The sequence below is a fragment of the Orbicella faveolata genome, unplaced genomic scaffold, assembly GCF_042242905.1.
Source record: "Orbicella faveolata isolate gen_17 unplaced genomic scaffold, um_ofav_v1 contig_1, whole genome shotgun sequence".
Classification (NCBI taxonomy): Eukaryota; Metazoa; Cnidaria; class Anthozoa; order Scleractinia; family Merulinidae; genus Orbicella; species Orbicella faveolata.
The window spans coordinates 1,910,965-1,930,842 of record NW_028301536.1 but is presented as its reverse complement, the minus strand read 5'-3'; the positions used below and the strand labels follow the sequence as shown (position 1 = coordinate 1,930,842).

General features: G+C 38.4%; 1 protein-coding gene and 1 pseudogene across 1 annotated transcript; both read left to right on the top strand.

Moving 5' to 3' along the window:
* Positions 1 to 1,253: 1,253 nt before the first annotated feature.
* LOC149117680 (3-galactosyl-N-acetylglucosaminide 4-alpha-L-fucosyltransferase FUT3-like) lies at positions 1,254 to 11,384 on the top strand. Its single transcript, XM_089283961.1, has 2 exons — positions 1,254 to 1,333; positions 9,794 to 11,384. The coding sequence occupies exon 2, from the start codon at positions 9,828 to 9,830 to the stop codon at positions 11,061 to 11,063; it is 1,236 nt and encodes a 411-aa protein (XP_089140087.1). The 5' UTR covers positions 1,254 to 1,333; positions 9,794 to 9,827; the 3' UTR covers positions 11,064 to 11,384.
* Positions 11,385 to 14,451: 3,067 nt separating this feature from the next.
* On the top strand, positions 14,452 to 16,522 carry LOC149117679 (3-galactosyl-N-acetylglucosaminide 4-alpha-L-fucosyltransferase FUT3-like; annotated as a pseudogene).
* Positions 16,523 to 19,878: the final 3,356 nt, after the last annotated feature.

Below are 19,878 nucleotides of genomic sequence, written 5' to 3'. Positions count from 1 at the left end.
GTGAATCTATAAATCAATTTACTCGGAGTATTTTAGCGAGCAGTAATCGAGTATTATTGCTGGAGTAACTTAAAAATACTCAGAGCGATTTCAAATTGAGTACCTCTGTGTTTCGAAGCATTTGAACGAGCAATATTCGAGTACATCGAGTCACTTTTGATTACTCCGAGCGATTTGGAAAATGTCAGAACATTGTTTGAACATATTGAGTAATATTCCTAATTAGTATCACCCAACTAGTGGACTAATGCAAATCCTACATTTTAATTGGCTACGCTACTAGAGGACTATTAGTAATAGTCCTCGAGTAGCGAAATTGGCGCAATCGAGCGTGACGCTTTCTTTGGTTTTATTCGCAAATAAATATTTCTTCAACTTGCATTTGCATTTGCATTTCAACTTGCTATTGGCTATTGAGTTTTTTATACGTCTGTTCTCTTATTGATGATAAATGTGGCTATGGAATCACGAGAAGCAGGCAAATGGTTCCGTACTAAACTACATGTTTTGGATGAGACATCATCAATCGTCAGTTGTACAGTGAGAAATAAAATGAAAAATGCAATAAATAGTATGACAAAGTGAGATGTTAACAAAAATAATTAAGGATGAAGGCGCGAACCAAAAAAAAGGGTAAAACTATTTAAGCAAAGAAAGGAGACTAATTAGTATGAAAGGGATAAATTATTATTATTATTATTATCATTATTATTATTATCATTACTATCATAATTATCATTATTATCATTATTATCATCATCATCATCATCATCATTATTGAACTCGGTTATCCCAAGATTTCCTGACTTGTCAGTGTCTCGCAGATCAATTATTTGCTTGGCTGTGACTTTAACAAATAATTGATCTCCTCGTCACTGTCAAGTCAGAAAATTTAGCTCAGCCCCGTCCAATAATTGTAATGCCCTTTATCCTTACTTACCATGTTTTATATCTTAGGACACATCTGGTTCGAGACTTAATATCGTAGGAAAAACTCTATTTAGAAATGATAATAATTTACTAAAAGTAGTGTTAAAATAATCTAAATAAACACAAATGATTATGAACGAGACAAATTGTATAACGAACAAACTCTTAAATAGGAAGTAGACTTCATCGATGTTTCCTCGTCAGAAAAAAGGAAAGTTCATTCATTTTAGTCTCATTAAAGTCATTTCCGTAATTCTTCTAAAAGCAATTGCCGTTGCCAAGATGCGAAATGTAAATTTGGGACATTTTGCAATTAAATTTCAGCTTAATATAGTTAGTATTTTATAATATTCAGTATACAGATTTATTTCACTTAGCTGGAGTTTTCGTTGGTATACCAAGGGTGAGTTACTTTTAATGTATCATATTTCTCAGATTTTATCTGACTTAATGAATCATGACTATAAAATTAACAGAAAACCAAATCTGGAACACTGCACTCTTGTAAAACTGAGTAAAACCGAGCGCTCTTGATCAATTATCTAGTTTAGTGTTTTTATAGCTGCGTGTGAATCTTCAAGGCGCTCGATATATTTATCTGATTCGCACAAAAATGAAATGATTATGATTTCCAAGCAGGGACTAATGTCAGAAAATTTCCTGGGAAGGCTTCCAGAAAATTAGGAAATTGTTGAATTTTCGAACCATTGAACTGAAATTTCCGGAAATTATAGGGGGAAAGTAAAATGGAGCGGAAATTCGTGGAAAGAAATGTCCGAAAATTTTGGTACACCTCGCAAGGTTGTCCTGTCTTCAGGAAATACCGGAAAAAACTGTTGCAGTCGTCACTGGAAATTTCCGAAAATTCAAACTGGAATTCTGCGTTGAAATGAAAGCGCCCCGGCATTATTTATTTGCATTCCGTGAAATTCACGTGTTACTCCAACTTTGTTAGAAGTAAAGGTTTGGTAAGGGCTTTTTATGTGTAAAAAGGTGCAAGGTTTACAAGTAAACGCGCTTATTTCAGTTTGAAACACGTAATAAAAGAAAGACGCACAGTGTTTGCTTTTCTAAGCAGCCGTTAGCTTTGCTTTTGTTGACTTTATCTCGGTTTTGAGATGCTTCGAGGGGGGTTACTAAAGGCGACATATGCCCCCTGCGTGCGGTTTCTGATGTAAATATTGTCTAACTCATTTTTGTAAACGACGCAAAAGTAATAAGCAAATATTGTCGTTTATTCTTATACCAAACATGATTCATATCTCAGGATACCTCTGCTAGACGACTTGACATCGTAGAATAAATTCCAGTTTAAAATTATAACAATGAGATGAAAGCAGTATGTTGGTCATCTAAATAAACACAAATGAACAAGGAAAATTGTTTAGGAACGAACAAACACTGAAGAAGGTAACAGACTTCATCAATGTTTCTTCGTCACGAAAAAGGAAAATCTATTCATTTCAGTCTTATTACATCTAACTGATACATAATGTATGGCAAAGTCAGACTTTGCTCGCTTTCGACGTTCTTCTGAACGCAAATACCGTTGCCCTGGTGATGATAAAATAATTGCAAATCACCAAATTCAAAAGCGAACATAAAACAGATTGTGAAGAAAGTCTGGACGGTAAACAAAATTAAAGCTACTTTATGAGTTTTTGCTTTTTTACGTTACTTAAAACATGGTTAAAGAAACTTTGCCGGCGGACGATAAATATGATTGACTGTCTGACTCCAGGGCTACTTCCTGGTGAAAGTTCTACCTCGCATTCGAGAAAAGTATGTGTGTAGATTACATAAATGAGAAGTATTGGTCTGTTGGAGAAATTCACTTGAGCGAGGATTGGTCCCCGCTGTTCTTGGAGGCGCACAGTACAGTCCTGAGCTGGTAATTCCTGGTTCTTTCATCAGCGCAGTCGACTTTGATTCCGTCAAAGATCTCGAAAATTATCTGAAGTATCTGGATAAGAATGAAACGGCCTATAACCAGTATTTTCAATGGAAAACCAAATACAAGGTTGTCAAGTACGAATTCTGGTTATGCCAACTGTGTAAAGCCCTTCATGATCCAACGAAACCACCCAAAATTTATCACAAAATGTCTGAGTATTGGGGAAGATATGGCGGATCGTGCCAACTTAACGAAGATCGAGTTTGGAACATTATCAACAAAGGCTGAAAGACGGCGCGTGAACTTAGAGCCCTTGTTACTTGGAGCCCGAAGACGGAATCACAGGCGAACTCACGGAGGAACTCACGGACGGACGGGCGAACAAACAGACGTAGTGAATTCAAATGCACATTCGGGATTTTCTAATAATATATTAGAGAAGAATTTGGGTTTTATGGTAAGGTGGAGGAAGACTGCATTGCATATTGAGTATATATCGTAGTCTTAAATACTTAGGCTGTGTTCACTCCTTGATTTAGTACACAGAATTTGTATCTTCGTTTCTATTTCTCTAATTTCGCTTAGATTAGAAGTTTGCAAGTAGTAGTAAATTAAGTTGTTGCCCTTCTCGTGGCTGCAGCTATCGTCATTTAAGATATTTACGAGCTAGTCTGGCGGATGATTCTCTCAAGTAACCAAACAAACAATAAATCAAAAAAAAAAATAACAAACGCGTTCCCTTTTACAACGAGGTTGTCGCAAGGAATTTGACATTCTGAATAGTATCCTTTCACAGCCCCAAGACGTTACAGGATATTTTTAAAAGCCCTGATTAATCTTTTCATGCGAGGAAGAAAGCAAGATCGGGCTTCGCTTTGCTTTACATTGCGACTTAACTTGCACGGAAGATGAGACTTAACCAGCTTTTTTGTTTGAATAAGCAGATTTTAATTTGGGAAAAATGTTTTAGCAAAAAAAAGCGGCGAGCCTTGTGTAGGGCATCAGTCTACCGGGACATGCCCACGTGGTCTGGTGGTTGAAGTAGAGCTTCAAGATTTGGTACAGCATAGCATTTTTTGCACTTCTTACACCATGTTTCATGCGCCATTCTTTCGCATCTAGATATACATCCGTACCCAGGAATATCGATCTTTCACTCTGTGGTTTTCGTATGATACAAAAGACTAGATTTATCGTTTAAGGAGTGGATGGCGTTTTCACGCATCGACTTTGGGAGAACTAATTGCCACTTCCATATAACGTTATTTGCGGGCTTCCATCTCCGATAAACCACTCCATCTCTCAGGCTACAACGATCATACTGCTCATACAATTTACACAGTTCACTTCCCTTGCCCATCACAGTAGATGCTCGGAGTTCCTTTACATGCTCAGTCCAGTTCCTCAGCTGTGAGATATTAGGGTCGATCGCATCATCTTGGACGTTGTTCATTATTTACGCCGGTAAACGACTCAAGACATTTGCATGGAATGCTTCGAACCGACACGATGCACAATGACGCGACCGTAAGTAGACAACTCAATGGCTATCTTGTGGCCTCTGCGACCACTAGAATCAATCGTGGGTCAATGTTTCCGCTGCTAGTCAAGGGGTTGTGACCGGTCACCAATGCAACGTAAATGTCGACCGGCCAAAAAGGAGCGAAATAATCCAACGAAACAGGCAAAAAATTTATTACGAAATTTCAGAGTTTTGGTGAATTAAGGAATCATGTAAACTCGACCAAGAGCGCGTTAGGAGCATTGTCAACAGAGGCTGAGACTAGGTTTACACTAGAAGAGATTGAGCCCTCGGTTTCGTAGGCGTTTGCTTTAGATTCCTAACCGTTTATACACGACGATCTGACTCCGGGAGCATCGATTATGAATTGTTAAGCAAGCTGTTTGTTGCCTCGACAAGATGAAACAAAATGCCGCCAAAAAAAGAAAGCTATGCGTAGGGTGACGGTCTGAAGTTTCCTTTCAACTCGCTTACCAGGCTATTGTTGTCCATCATGTTGTCCCCCAGGAATGTGTTTTCCCCTGTCTTGTCTAAGCGTAACTCTTGTGTTCAAATACCCTAATTCTTTCATTTGTTTTTATTGTGGTCAGAGCCACGCAGCCTATGATCAATTGATCATAGGCTGCGTGGCTCTGTCAACCTATTATTTGGAGTATGGCCGCCATGTTGCGCGACTCCGTCGCCGCCGTCGTGCGTACGCGCCTATGAGCAAAACCGCTAGCCATGATAACCATGAGAAAATCAACTCATGGGTTTTCTTTTCTTTTCTATATGAGTATGGGGCTCCGCTTGAGCTCCGCTATTATGATATGGTGGAGAAATGTATGATATTTGTCGGCTTCGAGCTTCCTGACATTTCCTTGCTTGCTTAACTCTTTGTCGTCGATAATGCTAACGGCATATTTGCCTTCTTCAAAACTTTTCTTGCTCGGGTTTTTGCTCGAGTCTTTTTGATCTGCTGTTACTGGATGTACTTTTTAATGGGTTTATCTCAGTAAAGCGATAAACCTGTTCGAACTTTCCGCCATTGCCTGTGGTTTATAGCTAATTTGCGAGAAAGCTGGAGTAAACTTGTGGAAACTCTACAAACTTCTGTGAATGAAGATTGAAGAGGCGCCAACAACAACGCGAACGCGTTGCGTAAGTTCGTTGCGAAATGACTTATTCACTTTGACAGCTGATTTCTGATTGGATGAAACGCTTTTCCCACGTATGAGGAAGTCGTTTCGCGATTGTGATTGGATGAAGAAATCTCCGTATGAGTTTTTCATGCGATCGATTCTATCCGAAAATCTTAGTAAGTATGAAATAAGACTAATATTGTATACCAGTGAATATCTATAGAATTTTCTTGTTAACCGGGTGGGTATCAAAGAATCAATCAATCAGCTAGTCAGTCAGTAAATCAATCAATCAATCAATCAATCAATCAATCAATCAATTAACCAATCAAAGTTTAATATGTGAGAAAACATAAAAGGATAGCTCAAAGGTTTTGCCTATCGAGAACGTTCATTACTTAAAAATATTAATACCCACAATCTAACTGTGATAAAAATGTGATAAATACAATTTAATACAATTCAAAGCTAAAATACTTCAATTTGTATTAAAAAGCCTTCGCCATTTATGTCTAATAATGTTAAAATCATTTGCTTCTTCTATTTTCTTTAAGGAGCTCGTTACACTCTTCAATTAACGAGTGAACATAGCAATTTAAGGTGGCTTAGAACAGTTTTTGATGGGTCATTATAGCCACCCTTTATCAGTTGACGCCACAATATTGGTGATCATTGGTGAGCACGCTGTTATCATTTTCGTGACACAATAGGTTACCATAGCAACAGAATGGCTTACATAAAACTTCTCTAATTTTTGTTCAATTTTCGAAAATTTAAGGTGGCTCTTAACCCCATGTACAGAATCTTTTTTTAAACTTTGCCAAAAGTTACATCTTATCACTACTATCGAAATTCTATCATAAAAAAATTGGTTTCACCGTGCCGTGTTTGAGATATAAGCACTTAAAGCTAAAAATTGGGTATTTTCTTCGTAGCCTACGATCAGGCCAGGCGTTCTTCTTCTACCGCGAAATAACAGAACGCCGGATCAAACGTAATCAAGCCAGCGACTCGCATTGTGATTATACACGTGTAAGTTAAAATAGCATCTCCTCTATTGTCTTGACACGTGAATATAATTACACTTGTCAAATCAACATCACAAGGGACAGCATGTCAGAAAACACAAAACTGAAAAACCTTGCCATCACACCATCAATATGATTTTCTAGCTTCATTTACTCACACAGTGTGTATGGTGGGCCAATTCCTCGCGTTATTTGGTGAGCTTCAGGTGCAATTTTTCTGCGTAGCTCGGGTAGGTTACCTTAATAGCGCCACAAATTTAAGATCTCTGACTTGCTGGGCCATGGCTGTGGTTAGGGAACTAATCTTGCTGGATCTTCACATTCTTGTAAAGGTAGCTACTATCTTGAACACTTGCGTCATTCGCATGTAGCAGCTGCAGACACATAACAGATAGAGATGCGATTCGCCGGTGTGACCAAATTAACACGAAACTAAAGAGGTGACCTTTTTTAAAAAGCTTGAAAATATTTCAATTCGCGAGATGAATACTTTTCATTTAAAGGGGCAGAATTTTCGTTGGCGACGATAGGTGTTTCTGTTGGGGACTGTACTTTCGTTTAAGTGGACACTCTACTTTTACTCTACCTGTCCTAAGTAGGAGCGCTCTAAAAACTCAGAGAAAAAGTACCTCTGGACAGTACCACTTGGCCGGCGGCAACGGAAACACCTCACGATTTCATCAAGGAGGAGAAATTACAACGGCGTTTACTTTTCAAGATTATAATCCAAAAAACTTTACAAGATCCGCTCGCTTTCATATATATCGTACAGGTCTTTGTCACTAACTATCTTAAAACATGACAAACACTTTCCCATTTAGAACAAAATAAGGACGATTAGAAATAGCGAAGTTAAAAACTAGACAAACGTAGAAAATTGTGGTGTTATGTTTGGGTAAATGCCTGCAATAAAATTATCCCTTGAATACAAACTAATAAAACTATTTATATTATATGTTCAGCTGTCAAGTTTCATTACGAGTATAAAACTCAAGGAAATTAGCTACTTAATTACATTCCACCCCCTTCAATCGAGACCTCCGGGTCGCAGAACATATACCAACTACCTAGAATACAGTAATTCCAAATATAATGGCATACAAGATAAAGTTAGAGTACTTCGTTGTGGCTTTGTGTGGGGGTCGGGAAAAAAGCGAGGGCTGTTATTTCCCCCGTGCTATTCCCCGTGTTTATTGTTTCTTAGTCTGTGAAGTCAGTTCATGTTTTCTTTTCTACCCGCTAGTCTTATCCTTACAATTGTTGTGTTATCTAGGTGTTTGTTTGTTTTGTATAAAAGCCAACAGTAGTTCGTTTCCAATTAAAAAAAAATAGAAATTTCATTTTATTGTTTGAAAATGATATTTTGAACACTGCCGGCTATTGTATACCACTACATCTGTTGAAGTAGTTTCATTTTGTTCTCAAGTTTTTAATTTCCTTGAGTTTTCTACATGTAAGCTGATCAAACTAGAAATATTTTTTTTCTTTTTTGTAGTTTCTATTCAATGGACGATATTCCTTAGTGGCACTTTCTCAAACATAACAGTCACAATTTTGGAAATAAGATGAAAGTTTAAATTTAAGTTTTTCATTTTTAACTTCCTAATTAGTTTGCCTTATCTTAATTTAGGTTCACTGTTTTTAATTTAAAAGTGAGGAAGTATAATTTCCGTTCTTGTTTGCCGGAGCAGCCCAGTGTGGAAGCCACCAGCAAATTAAAGAAAACGGCACGTAAAGTGACATGATGCAGATAGTGCAGGGGTATCCCAAATTAGATGCGTAGTGTCGAACAACCGAGCAGCGGAGGTTCTATTGCGCCTGCCCGCAACCGGCACAAATGTACGAACAAATAGGACCTCCCACGCTGAAACCCATCAACTTCAATGAACACTGTGCCCCAGAACACTTGCCGTTCATTTGATAACAAAACGGAATCAGCTGCTCCACTGTAGAAAGACAGTGTTTCTCCATCCAATGTTGGTAAGAGTCAAAATTGAAGGTTCAGAGAGTTTCAAAGGTGGCAGTCAATCAAAGATTCTATTATCAACAGGAAACCTACCCTGCGAGCACAGTCTCCTTCGATCTTCCCGATTTGTCTAGGAAGATCGAAGGTGACTCTGCTCCCAGGGTACAGGAAACCATTCTTTAAAAAAGGATGGTTTACTGTTGATAATAGAAATCTAATCCAGTGTTCGCCATGGAGGGAAAGAAAGAAAGCTTGATTGTCAAATATCGCGGAGGTCTGCGTAGTTAGCCGAATTCGTCCTAGAAAGGTGCGCTAGCTGCCGCTTTAAAATAATCAATTTTCGTCAAGCATTCCCGTATTATTGTAGCGACTACGTTTTTTGTTGTCTCTCGTAACCTCTAGACTTGGTGTCAAGGCCTTAGACAACACAAACCTAAAGTGACTAAAGCTCAAACTTGAGGGTTAAACGTGATTGAAAACATCAAGAATTTTCAACTTCGGCTGAGCTATTATAGCATCCAAGCCAATCATCGCAACCTCAGCAAAGATCCTGCCGCCAAAAGAACAGATCACTTCAAAAGTCTACCGGTTAGAAACTTCCGCCTTCTAATTTTCACTGGGAAATACACTAATTGTTCTTCCGCGATGACCGTCAACGGTCATAAAATGTTCAAGTGTCAATGCCCGTAGAATCGAGTCCCGACAAAAGAAAAATGATACAATGGATCATATGCAAGGAATAAGCTTTAATTAAAAAGATAGATGGAGAGGCAAAAATAACGTTTTGTACGTGTCGTAAACCGCAAATCAAAAGTGACTTAAAAATTTCACTCAACAACCAATGGAAAAAATATTCCATTCACGACTTTCCCCCCCTTTTACAGTCCTAGTTTTAGATTACTCTGCTTTCACATCGCAGGATAGGACTCGAGTTAAAAATCATAAAAACGTAGATGGCGTTGTTATAATGAACACTGCAAATAGCATAGGGACGGAAACACTGACGTAAGGTGATAAGAAAACTGAACAACGTTTCTTCCCCAAAGATAAAGGAAAACTCATTCACATTTCTGTTTCATTAGATCCAACTATCAAATACATCTGAAAATTTCAGACCCTGCTTACCGTTTCCGGAATTCTTATGTAGGCTATTACTGCTGCCCAGCAATCACTGACATTCAGCGAGTTTCTAGCTAGAGGTCTTACGACAGATTGTTTACTTTCACAGTCTGGTATGTTGGGGACACATTTCATTTTGCTATGAACACAGTAGGAATACTAAACAAAACAAAATCAGCTTTTTAATCATAACTCTCGACTTTCAATTTACAGGATTAAAGGAAAGTAAAGCAAGACTTTAAAAAACATGGATCTAGCTGAAAGGAAACTAACGTCCTTCTTTGTTCTGAGAAAGAGACAAAAGAGAAACATCCGGATTTGTTTGGGCACAATCTTGATGGCCTTAGCATTTTATCGAATATTCTATCATACACAGGATGAACAATCTCGTCGTGTTAAAACCTCCAAGTTAAATCAAATAAAGCTGATTTTGGTTTACACTCCACTTCCAAGCGAGCCATGGGGTCCCCGAAATGCTGAAGAAGCTAAGAACTACAAATTCACAGATTGGGATGGCACTCCATGCGAAGAAGACAGATGTCAAATCACTTTTGATAAAAGTTTACGCAACTTTAGTGATGCTGTGCTCGTACACGCCTTTGGTGCTGCGTCAAGCCGCGACTGGAATGTTGAACTGGCAAAGAGGAACAGGCCATCCGCACAGAGGTGGGTCTTCTACACGAAAGAAAGTCCCCAGCAGTTTTCAATGGCAGCCAAAGCTGACGGCGTGTATAACTGGACCGCAACATATCGACGAGATTCGGACTTTTTTGTCCCTTATGGATCTCATTCAACATTGAAAATCCCAAAGAAGTCAGATGGCGAGGACTTTGAGGAACAAGCTGACGAGAATGTGAACTATGCAAAGAGAAAAGATAAAATGGCCACTTTTGGTGTCAGCAACCACTGTAAGGAAGATGGTTTTAGATTCGCTTTCGTCCGCGCACTCATGAAACACATTCCAGTAAACCTCTATGGAAAATGTGCAACTATGTTTGAATCAAATAACACCTGGAAATGTCCTCATAATATGAGAGATGGATGTCTTGAAGAGATTCAGCGCCACAAGTTCTACCTCGCATTCGAGAATAGTTTGTGTGTAGATTACATAACAGAGAAGTATTGGAGAAATTCACTTGAGCGAGGATTGGTCCCCGTTGTCCTTGGAGGCGCACAGTACAGTCCCGAGCTGGTAATTCCTGGTTCTTTCATCAACGCAGCCGACTTTGATTCCGTTAAAGATCTCGCAGATTATCTGAAGTATCTGGATAAGAATGACACGGCCTATAACCAGTATTTTCAATGGAAAACCAAATACAAGGTTGTCAAGTACGAATTCTGGTTATGCCAACTGTGCAAGGCCCTTCATGATCCAACGAAACCACCCAAAATTTATCACAAAATGTCCGAATATTGGGGGAGATATGGCGGATCGTGCCAACTTAACGAAGATCGAGTTTGGAACATTATCAACAAAGGCTGAAGGTAGAGCCCCTGTCACTTGGTACCTCGAGACGGACTCACGGATCGACGAACTCACCAACAGACTCACGGATGGACAGACGGATCGTTAAATGTAAATGAACATTGCGGATTTGTTAGAATATCTTACAGAACAGTTTATGTTTTACGGTATGGCGTGGAAAGACTACATCTAGTCTGGCTTAGTAAGTGTGTATTCACTCCCGATTTAAGTCCACGGCAGATGCACGGCATCTTCGCTACAATTTATTTTCTAATATCGTTTGGTTAGATTGAGATTGTAAAATAGAAGTAAATTGGTAGTAAAGTTATTGCCATTCTAGTTGTTGCTACTGTCATAGAAAGCATCTTCAAACTGATCTGTTCTCTCTCCAAGTAAGTCAAACAAACGAGATATCCCAGGAAACATTTCTTTCTCCCACGAGCTAAGAGCGCTGTAACGCAATCAGCATAGGCGTACGGGCACCTTCGCACTTGGCGGGAGGCGTAACCTTCTTGCCCGAAAAATTTAGGCAATACCTGAATGAGTGAGTGTTTAAATCGGGATGCAAACGCACTCAAATTGCATGAAAAACAAAAACGTTCACAATTCCCACAGCTAATGAAACCGCTATAATTCCAAAAATAGTTCTATTCAAAGCTTGCATAATGAATCAATCAATCAATCAATCATACTCTAAAACTAAAACGTAAGAAAAGTAACTAACTAGAAACTTTATTATTAACGAGTTTTGGAAATCACGCCAACAGCATTATTTAGTAATGTTTTCTCTCACGTGTCGTTGCCCGAATCATTAGCATTTTGCCCGAAAAATCACATAATTTCTGTAGCTGGGGGTGCAGCCTCCCTCACCCCTTCCCCCCACAGCTCGCACGCCTATGACGATTAGGCATTCTAATTTCAGTCTTGTTACAGCCGTAAAGCTAACAGTATATTCTCAAAGGCGTTTAGTTATTATGAAAAGATTTTATATTAAAAGTTCCCATCTATCCAAACAGGAATCAGCAACTTCCACTTTCTAAACACAAGCAACGTAATATTTCAAACATTTTGCAAGCAAAACGACTTCTCACTCGCTTTAATCTCATGTCCACTTATTTAATCTACTTCCTAATCTGCACACTGCACAGAGCAAAATATCCTCCTCTTCCTGTGCTAACAAGAAAAGCAGACACACCAACCGACCAACCCGACAGACAAACAGACAGACCGATCAATATTAATCAACACACAGAAAGACCGACCAGCCGACAGACAGGCTGAAAGACACCTTTATTTAAAGTCTATCAGGGTGGCCTCAATAAAAAAATTACAGACAAAGGCTTTTAAGACTCTTGGACAATATTCAGTTTAAAAAGCTAAAAATCTATTTACAATAAAACAATGAAAATGAGACATTAAAATATAAAAGAGCTAAGAATATAATCCTATTGCCTAAGCCTTTTAAAAATTTTACAGCCAGTTTATAATAAGGGAGCATTTGGAAATTCTCTACGAACCCGCTGTAAGTATAGCATGTTGTCTTGTCTGCTTGTGTGATTATATGAAGAAGTTAAAAAATATACCAACGGCTAAAAATGATATAGCCCTTTAAATTAAAAAAACTGTGTCCAGTAACACTGTGTCCAATGACCTTCGATGTATCCTTCTACAAGCTGGCATACATGCCAGGCCATTTCAGAAATTCAATTTCGTTTAATCTCGTTACCATTCAAGCAGAACGTCTTTGTAATTTTTCTAAACGACGTGTTATGGCGTACTCCGCCACGGCAATTCATACAGTAGCATCACAGTATTCTGTGATTGGCCCAATATACCATGTGTAATTTCGCCTAATAAAACACGTCCTAACATTTCCAGTCTATTACCAGGGCTCTAGATATAATATACTTATCTTTAATCTTTAATCTTTAATCTTTAATACAAATTCCAAATTACATTACATTGAACAAGTCAATCCAATGAATTTCAGGACAGCTTAAAACAGAATACAAGATTCCTTAATATAAGCCGCCTTAGTGTATCATTGTATGATTGTATATCTACTTAAAAATTACTCTAAACTCATATTAAAAAATAAGATAATCACGATAAAAAATTAGCACTGAACTTATCGTAAAAATATGCGAACAATTTCTTGCGGAAGACTGACAAAGTGTTAGACTCCCTGATGTTAAGAGGTAGTTCATTCCATCAGCGGCAAACCCGTATAAAATATGAGTTGTTAAAAGATTCTGTGCGACTAAATGGGACATTGAGTGTTAGATAATCGATCTTTCTCAAAGGCTTGTCGCAAGTTCGAAACGATACAAAGTCTAAAATATCTAAATTATACATATTCTCAAAACATTTAAAAAAGAATACGAGATCATGAATTTCCCTACGATATTGTAAAGGTAATAAATTTAATTTACTCAGGCGTTCGTGCTCAGAATACTCCTTGCCGAGAATGAATCTCGTGGCCCTGCGCTGAATTTGTTCTGAGCTGGTAATATTTCTTTTGGTATAAGGCGACCATACCACACTGACATATTCTAGACGTGACCGCACCCAAGTAATGTAAAGTAATTTTTTAGTTCTAATATCAGTCATATCCTTACATGTCCTATGGAGCAAATTAAGCATCTTTTGAGTTCTGGACGAGATAAGTTCAACGTGATGATTCCAGCTTAAATCGTGGCTGATCCAAATACCCAGATATCTTTTTCAACAGCAACACGCTCCAGCTTGGTTCCTCCAAGAAAATAATCCCTCTCATAAGTACATTTAGCTCGTGCTACTCTTAGAACCTTACACTTTTTGACATTGAACTCCATTCCCCAAATGTGTGACCACTCAAATATATACATTCTACGAGACGTACTTATCAAATAAAACTCCTAAATTGAATTGGTATAAAAATTTAATGTAAACCAACCCGCTTACCGAAGGCTGAGCATGAGTCCCAAACAGCAAAGCCTCAGTGTTTTCCGTGTTCATGAATGGGCTGTTATCACGGAGCCAGGAAGCAACAAAATCAAGATCTTCATTGAGTGTTGCTGATCTACAGTAGCAGTAAGTGTCACAGAACAGGACAGTGTCGTCAAAATAATTCTAAGAATATGTATTTTCGGAATTTGGGAACTCTCATTGCGGTTCACATGGAAACTGAGCTGGCTCCAATATTTTAATGCAGCTCTCGTGTGTGGCATCACATATTATCATCTACAAAACCAAAATGAAAATAACATTTCATATAAAATTATCTCGAGCATTTAATAGTGACTAAAAATCATGTGAAGAGGAAAATAGAGGGGGTAAATCAACTTTTTACAGATTTGCCAAGCATTTTTAAGCGCCAAAAAATTAACATTTTCCTTTATCACGAACTGATGCTGTCCTGGGAAACATGGGATTCACTGATTCAGTACTCCTCGACAATTTTACTCTGCTTAAATATTTTTCTACTCAAAGAGAAACTGCAATTAAGATTATACTGACCTGTTCTAGCCGATAGTAAGGTTGCCTCGGTCACAGAAGACTCTCTCACATTAGCAGCCTTCAGGTGTCTTCCAATATCTTAAGCACTCTTTCTCACATGCCACCGACAATTTGCGAATAACTTCAGGTGGTCATTTCACATAAGTATGAAAATAAAACAAAATATCGCTCGAAACAAGAAAGCAAAATTGAAATTAAGAAAAGCTCAGGACGCAATTTTTTTGAGCACTCTCTCGGCGGAGATGTCAATGCCATGTGATACCACACACAGCGAACTACAATGAGAGTTCTAAAATTCAAAAAAAAAAAAAATTATTTCTAGACTTATTTCAAAAGTCTTTATCAAGTGGTCTCAGAGCATCGTGCTATCATAAGATCAATACCTTTTGGTCAAAGCATCTACCTTGGAAGTATTTTCGAAAATAGTTTCCCAAAAACTTTTATGTCACAAATTTTGTGTGAATTCGATTTTTCCATCTTAGTATATACACCTCTTTTATTGAGGGTAAGACACGATTGATCAAAAGGAAGTATGTATTATCATATCGGTTACTAAGCTTCCGGTTAGTGCGGTGTTGCCTGGGATCTGGCTAGCACAAAGGTGACACATTCTCTTTCTTTTTTCCTGCTATGGTGATTGTATTTAAAGACGAACGCCGGCCTTTACAGAAACCCAATTTTACAGAAATGCAAAACATAACTTGGGTTACCTGTGAAGGATTGTTTAACTTCTGCGTTATTTTGACCTGAATAATTTTGGTTTCCCTTGCATAGAAATAACACCAACTTCTTTGTATTATTTGCAGTATATGAATTGTGATCATAAGCAATATGAATTAAAGCTTGAATTTAGCCGGAGAACGTTTTTAGATTCATCCCGGCAGCAACCCCTCTATATTTTCACGTCATCATTCGATTATCCATACGAATACGGCAACAGCACTCAACAATACAAACTCAGACTTTAAATCATAAAGCTAATTTTGGTTTACACTCCATATCCAAGCATGCCATGGGGTCCACGAAATGCTGAAGAAGCTAAGAACTACAAATTCACAGATTGGGATGGCACTCCATGCGAAGAAGACAGATGTCAAATCACTTTTGATAAAAGTTTACGCAACTTTAGTGATGCTGTACTTGTCCACGCCGTTTCGCCCGCAACAAGTAGCCAATTTAATGTTCAACAGGCAAAGAGCAACAGGCCATCCGCACAGAGGTGGGTCTTGTACTGCAAAGAAAGTCCCCAGCAGTTTTCAATAGCACCCAAAGGTGACGGCGTGTATAACTGAACCGCAACATATCGACGAGATTCGGACTTTTTTGTCCCTTATGGATCTTATTCAACATTGAAAATCCCAAAGAAGTCAGATGGCGAGGACTTTGAGGAACAACCTGACGAGAATGTGAACTACGCAAAGAGAAAAGGTAAAATGGCCACTTTTGGTGTCAGCAACCACTGTAAGGAAGATGGTTTTAGATTCGCTTTCGTCCGCGCACTCATGAAACACATTCCAGTAAACCTCTATGGAAAATGTGCAACTATGTTTGAATCAAATAACACTTGGAAATGTCCTCATAATATGAGAGATGGATGTCTTGAAGAGATTCAGCGCCAAGAGTTCTACCTCGCATTCGAGAATAGTTTGTGTGTAGATTACATAACAGAGAAGTATTGGAGAAATTCACTTGAGCGAGGATTGGTCCCCGTTGTCCTTGGAGGCGCACAGTACAGTCCCGAGCTGGTAATTCCTGGTTCTTTCATCAACGCAGCCGACTTTGATTCCGTTAAAGACCTTGCAGATTATCTGAAGTATCTGGATAAGAATGACACGGCCCTTCATGATCCAATGAAACCGCCCAAAATTTATCACAAAATGTCCGAGTTTTGGGGAATTAAAGGATCGTGTAAAGTTGACGAAGATCGAATTTGGAACATTATTAAGAGAGGCTGAGAAACGGCACAAGATGTTAGAGCCCTTGCCACATGAAGTTAAAGCCCCTGTCACTTGGAGCCTCGAGACAGAATCACGGACGGACTCACAGACGGACACTCTGACTCATATTAAGTGAGCAGTGAAACCCAGTTATAATTGTCGCCCAAACTTGGAAATTAAATGCTCTTGTAAACAACCATAACCTCTCCGACCACTGGGAATTGCCAATTGTCCTTCTTCTTTACCTTTTAAAGCTCTTGTACATGTAAACAACCACTCAAAGATTCTAATTAAATATTAGTCAGCACTTTAACCGAGGTGGAAACTACTTGATCACATTTATTGCCATAATCTTGAGTTGTTCTGTAAAAGTATATATGACAGTTATTTTTAATTGCTTCATGGAATCTACTCTATCATAACATGGAGATCGAAAAGAAATGTACCGTATGTCATTTTTTTTTCCCTGCAATTTAGCCATCTGATAACATAAAACAATTTCCATGTCATGATCTCATGTACCTTTCATCATGCAAATAAAATAATATATACACATATATTTGTCATATACACTTTAAAGTGCATGATGACTTAGCTTCAGCCAGAAAAAAAGTGTTATCCTGAGACAAGGGTATTATGCTAAAGCTCCGTGGTTAGTGATCAGCCTTTAATGTTTTATTTTGTGGCCCCTTATAAAAATCAGTCTTGTAAACAACCAATGTTAGGTATGACCACTTATTCAAGTAACCAAGGCGGGCCCTTATAAGTCAGCTTTGACAGCATCAAAAATTGCAAGTAAATAAACCTGTCTGATAAATTTGAGAAGACACAACTTAAATTCCTTGGAAGTAATAAAATTAATTTATACATGTAGCTGTCTATTGCCACTACTGCCACTGTAAGTAGTAATGCCAGAATTAAACAACAACGGTAGTTTTACCATTTCTTTTGTATCCATATGCCAAGCCAACCAAGAGAGCTGTATATCTTGAAAACTGTGGAATAATGAAATAATGTTGCATCTATTTTATGAATACATATGGTATAGATTTAAATCTCTTATCATTATTCATCATTGAAGCGCCAGCATGATACATGTATACCCTGAAGTTGAGTTTTGTATTAAAGCTGGTATCCAGTCCTTTAGCATCCTAGCCGATTAGCCTCAAGCCTGTTAGCCGTCAATGATTAACCAGAGGTCATCATTCAAACTTGAGTCCATTAACTCCCAAATAAAACTGCCGATTATTCTTCAGTCACATGACTAACCAGAATGTTTGATAGTTGAGCAGATTATATACTTTTAAAAGTCCATTTTAACAATACAACATGGAGACTTTTGCTGGGCAAAAAAGGAGTACATGTACTTGAAGTTTACCTGGTTTTCATTCTTGTCAGACACAATCAGGGTTGTGCTCTAGAAACAACCGGGTGCCACAGGCGACTAACTTTTGCCTTTGGGCGACTGGAAAAACTTACTTTTTTTATGTAAACTTAAGTGCTGGGCACCCATGATTTCACGGTTTGGAACCTTTGGGCTCCTTGTAATTCTTCTCAGACCACACTCGGTGATAAACGACCTGTTTCTCTATCAAAACACACGCTTGCCAACAAATGTATTTACTGAGTTCAAAAGACAATTATTTTGGGGGGGCTAACCGACTTCTGGTTGGGGACTAACAGGCTTGGGGCTAATCGACTTGAGGACCAAGTATATTGATCACAAGTCCGATCTTCGAAGGCAATTCTTTACGTTCCACGTAAAGCCTGTCACACTACACAATTTATTGAAATAGGCACAGCTAACAGAAATAACTGAATAACATTCCACAAAAACTAGGACCCCGGGACTAAAACTAAGGAAGGTTAAGCTGCTGAACATAGCATATATGCATAGCATGAGAAAGTCATGATCATTTGAAGTTGCCTTTAACTGGAAGGTTTCAACGAACCCGAATCGCTGGATTCACCTTAATAGGCATCTTCACCCTTCTTCTCTCTCGTAACACCCAGTAATTCCCTTGCAAAGTTGCCACACACGAGTTCCCTACACTAATCCAAGATGGCGCTCAGTTGTAGTCGAGAATCAGGCCCAGGATGCTTTTCAACCCGATAGACAACTTTGTTCCCAGGCAAGAGCCTGGGAACGAGGTTCCCGATAGAGCGAAAAAGTGGATTCAGAAGGGTACTTATGAGAAATCCCACAGTAAATCTATAAATCGATTTACTCGGAGTATTTTAACGAACAGTTATCGAGTATTATTGCTGGAGTAACTTGCGTTTTCGAGGTGTCTGTGAAGAGTATTAAGATAAAGTTTTGAACGACTAGTAGATTTCTAGTAAAACAATAAGATTATTCGCTCTCGATATCTATGCGTGATAGCTGACTCGGGCTGCGCCGTTGTCAACTATCACGTGATAGAAATCTCGAGCTCATAATCTAATTGCTTATTATTCTATTTAACAAATTGACGTCAGTTTTTTATACGTCTGTCCTCTTATTGATGATAAATTGGGTCATAACATTTTCAAAGTAGCTGTGGAATCATGAGCCGCAGGCGAATGGTTTCGCACTAAACTACATGTTTCGGATGAGACATCATCCGTCGTCAGTTGTACAGTGAGAAATAAAATGAAAATATGCAATATGACAAAGTGAGATGTTAACAAGAATAATTAACGATGAAGGCGTGAACCAAAAAGAGGGTAAAACTATTTAAGCAAAGAAAGGAGACTAATTAGTATGAAAGGGATAAATTATCATCATCATCGTCGTCGTCGTCATCGTCATCGTCATCGTCATCGTCATCGTCATCGCCATCGCCATCGCCATCGCCATCGCCATCGCCATCGCCATCGTCATCGTCATCGTCATCGTCATCGTCATCGTCATCGTCATCGTCATCGTCATCGTCATCGTCATCGTCATCGTCATCGTCATCGTCATCGTCATCATTATTGAACTCGGTTATCGCAAGATTTCCTGACTTGTCAGTGTCTCGCAGATCAATTATTCGCCTTAGCCGTGACTTTAGCAAATAATTGATCTGCTCGTCACTGTCAAGTCAGAAAATTTAGCTCAACCCCGTCCAATAATTGTAATGCCCTTTATCCTTACTTACCATGTTTTATATCTTAGGACACATCTGGTTCGAGACTTAATATCGTAGGAAAAACTCTATTTAGAAATGATAATAATTTACTAAAAGTAGTGTTAAAATAATCTAAATAAACACAAATGATTATGAACGAGACAAATTGTATAACGAACAAACTCTTAAGTAGGAAGTAGACTTCATCGATGTTTCCTCGTCAGAAAAAAGGAAAGTTCATTCATTTTAGTCTCATTAAAGTCATTTCCGTAATTCTTCTAAAAGCAATTGCCGTTACCAAGATGC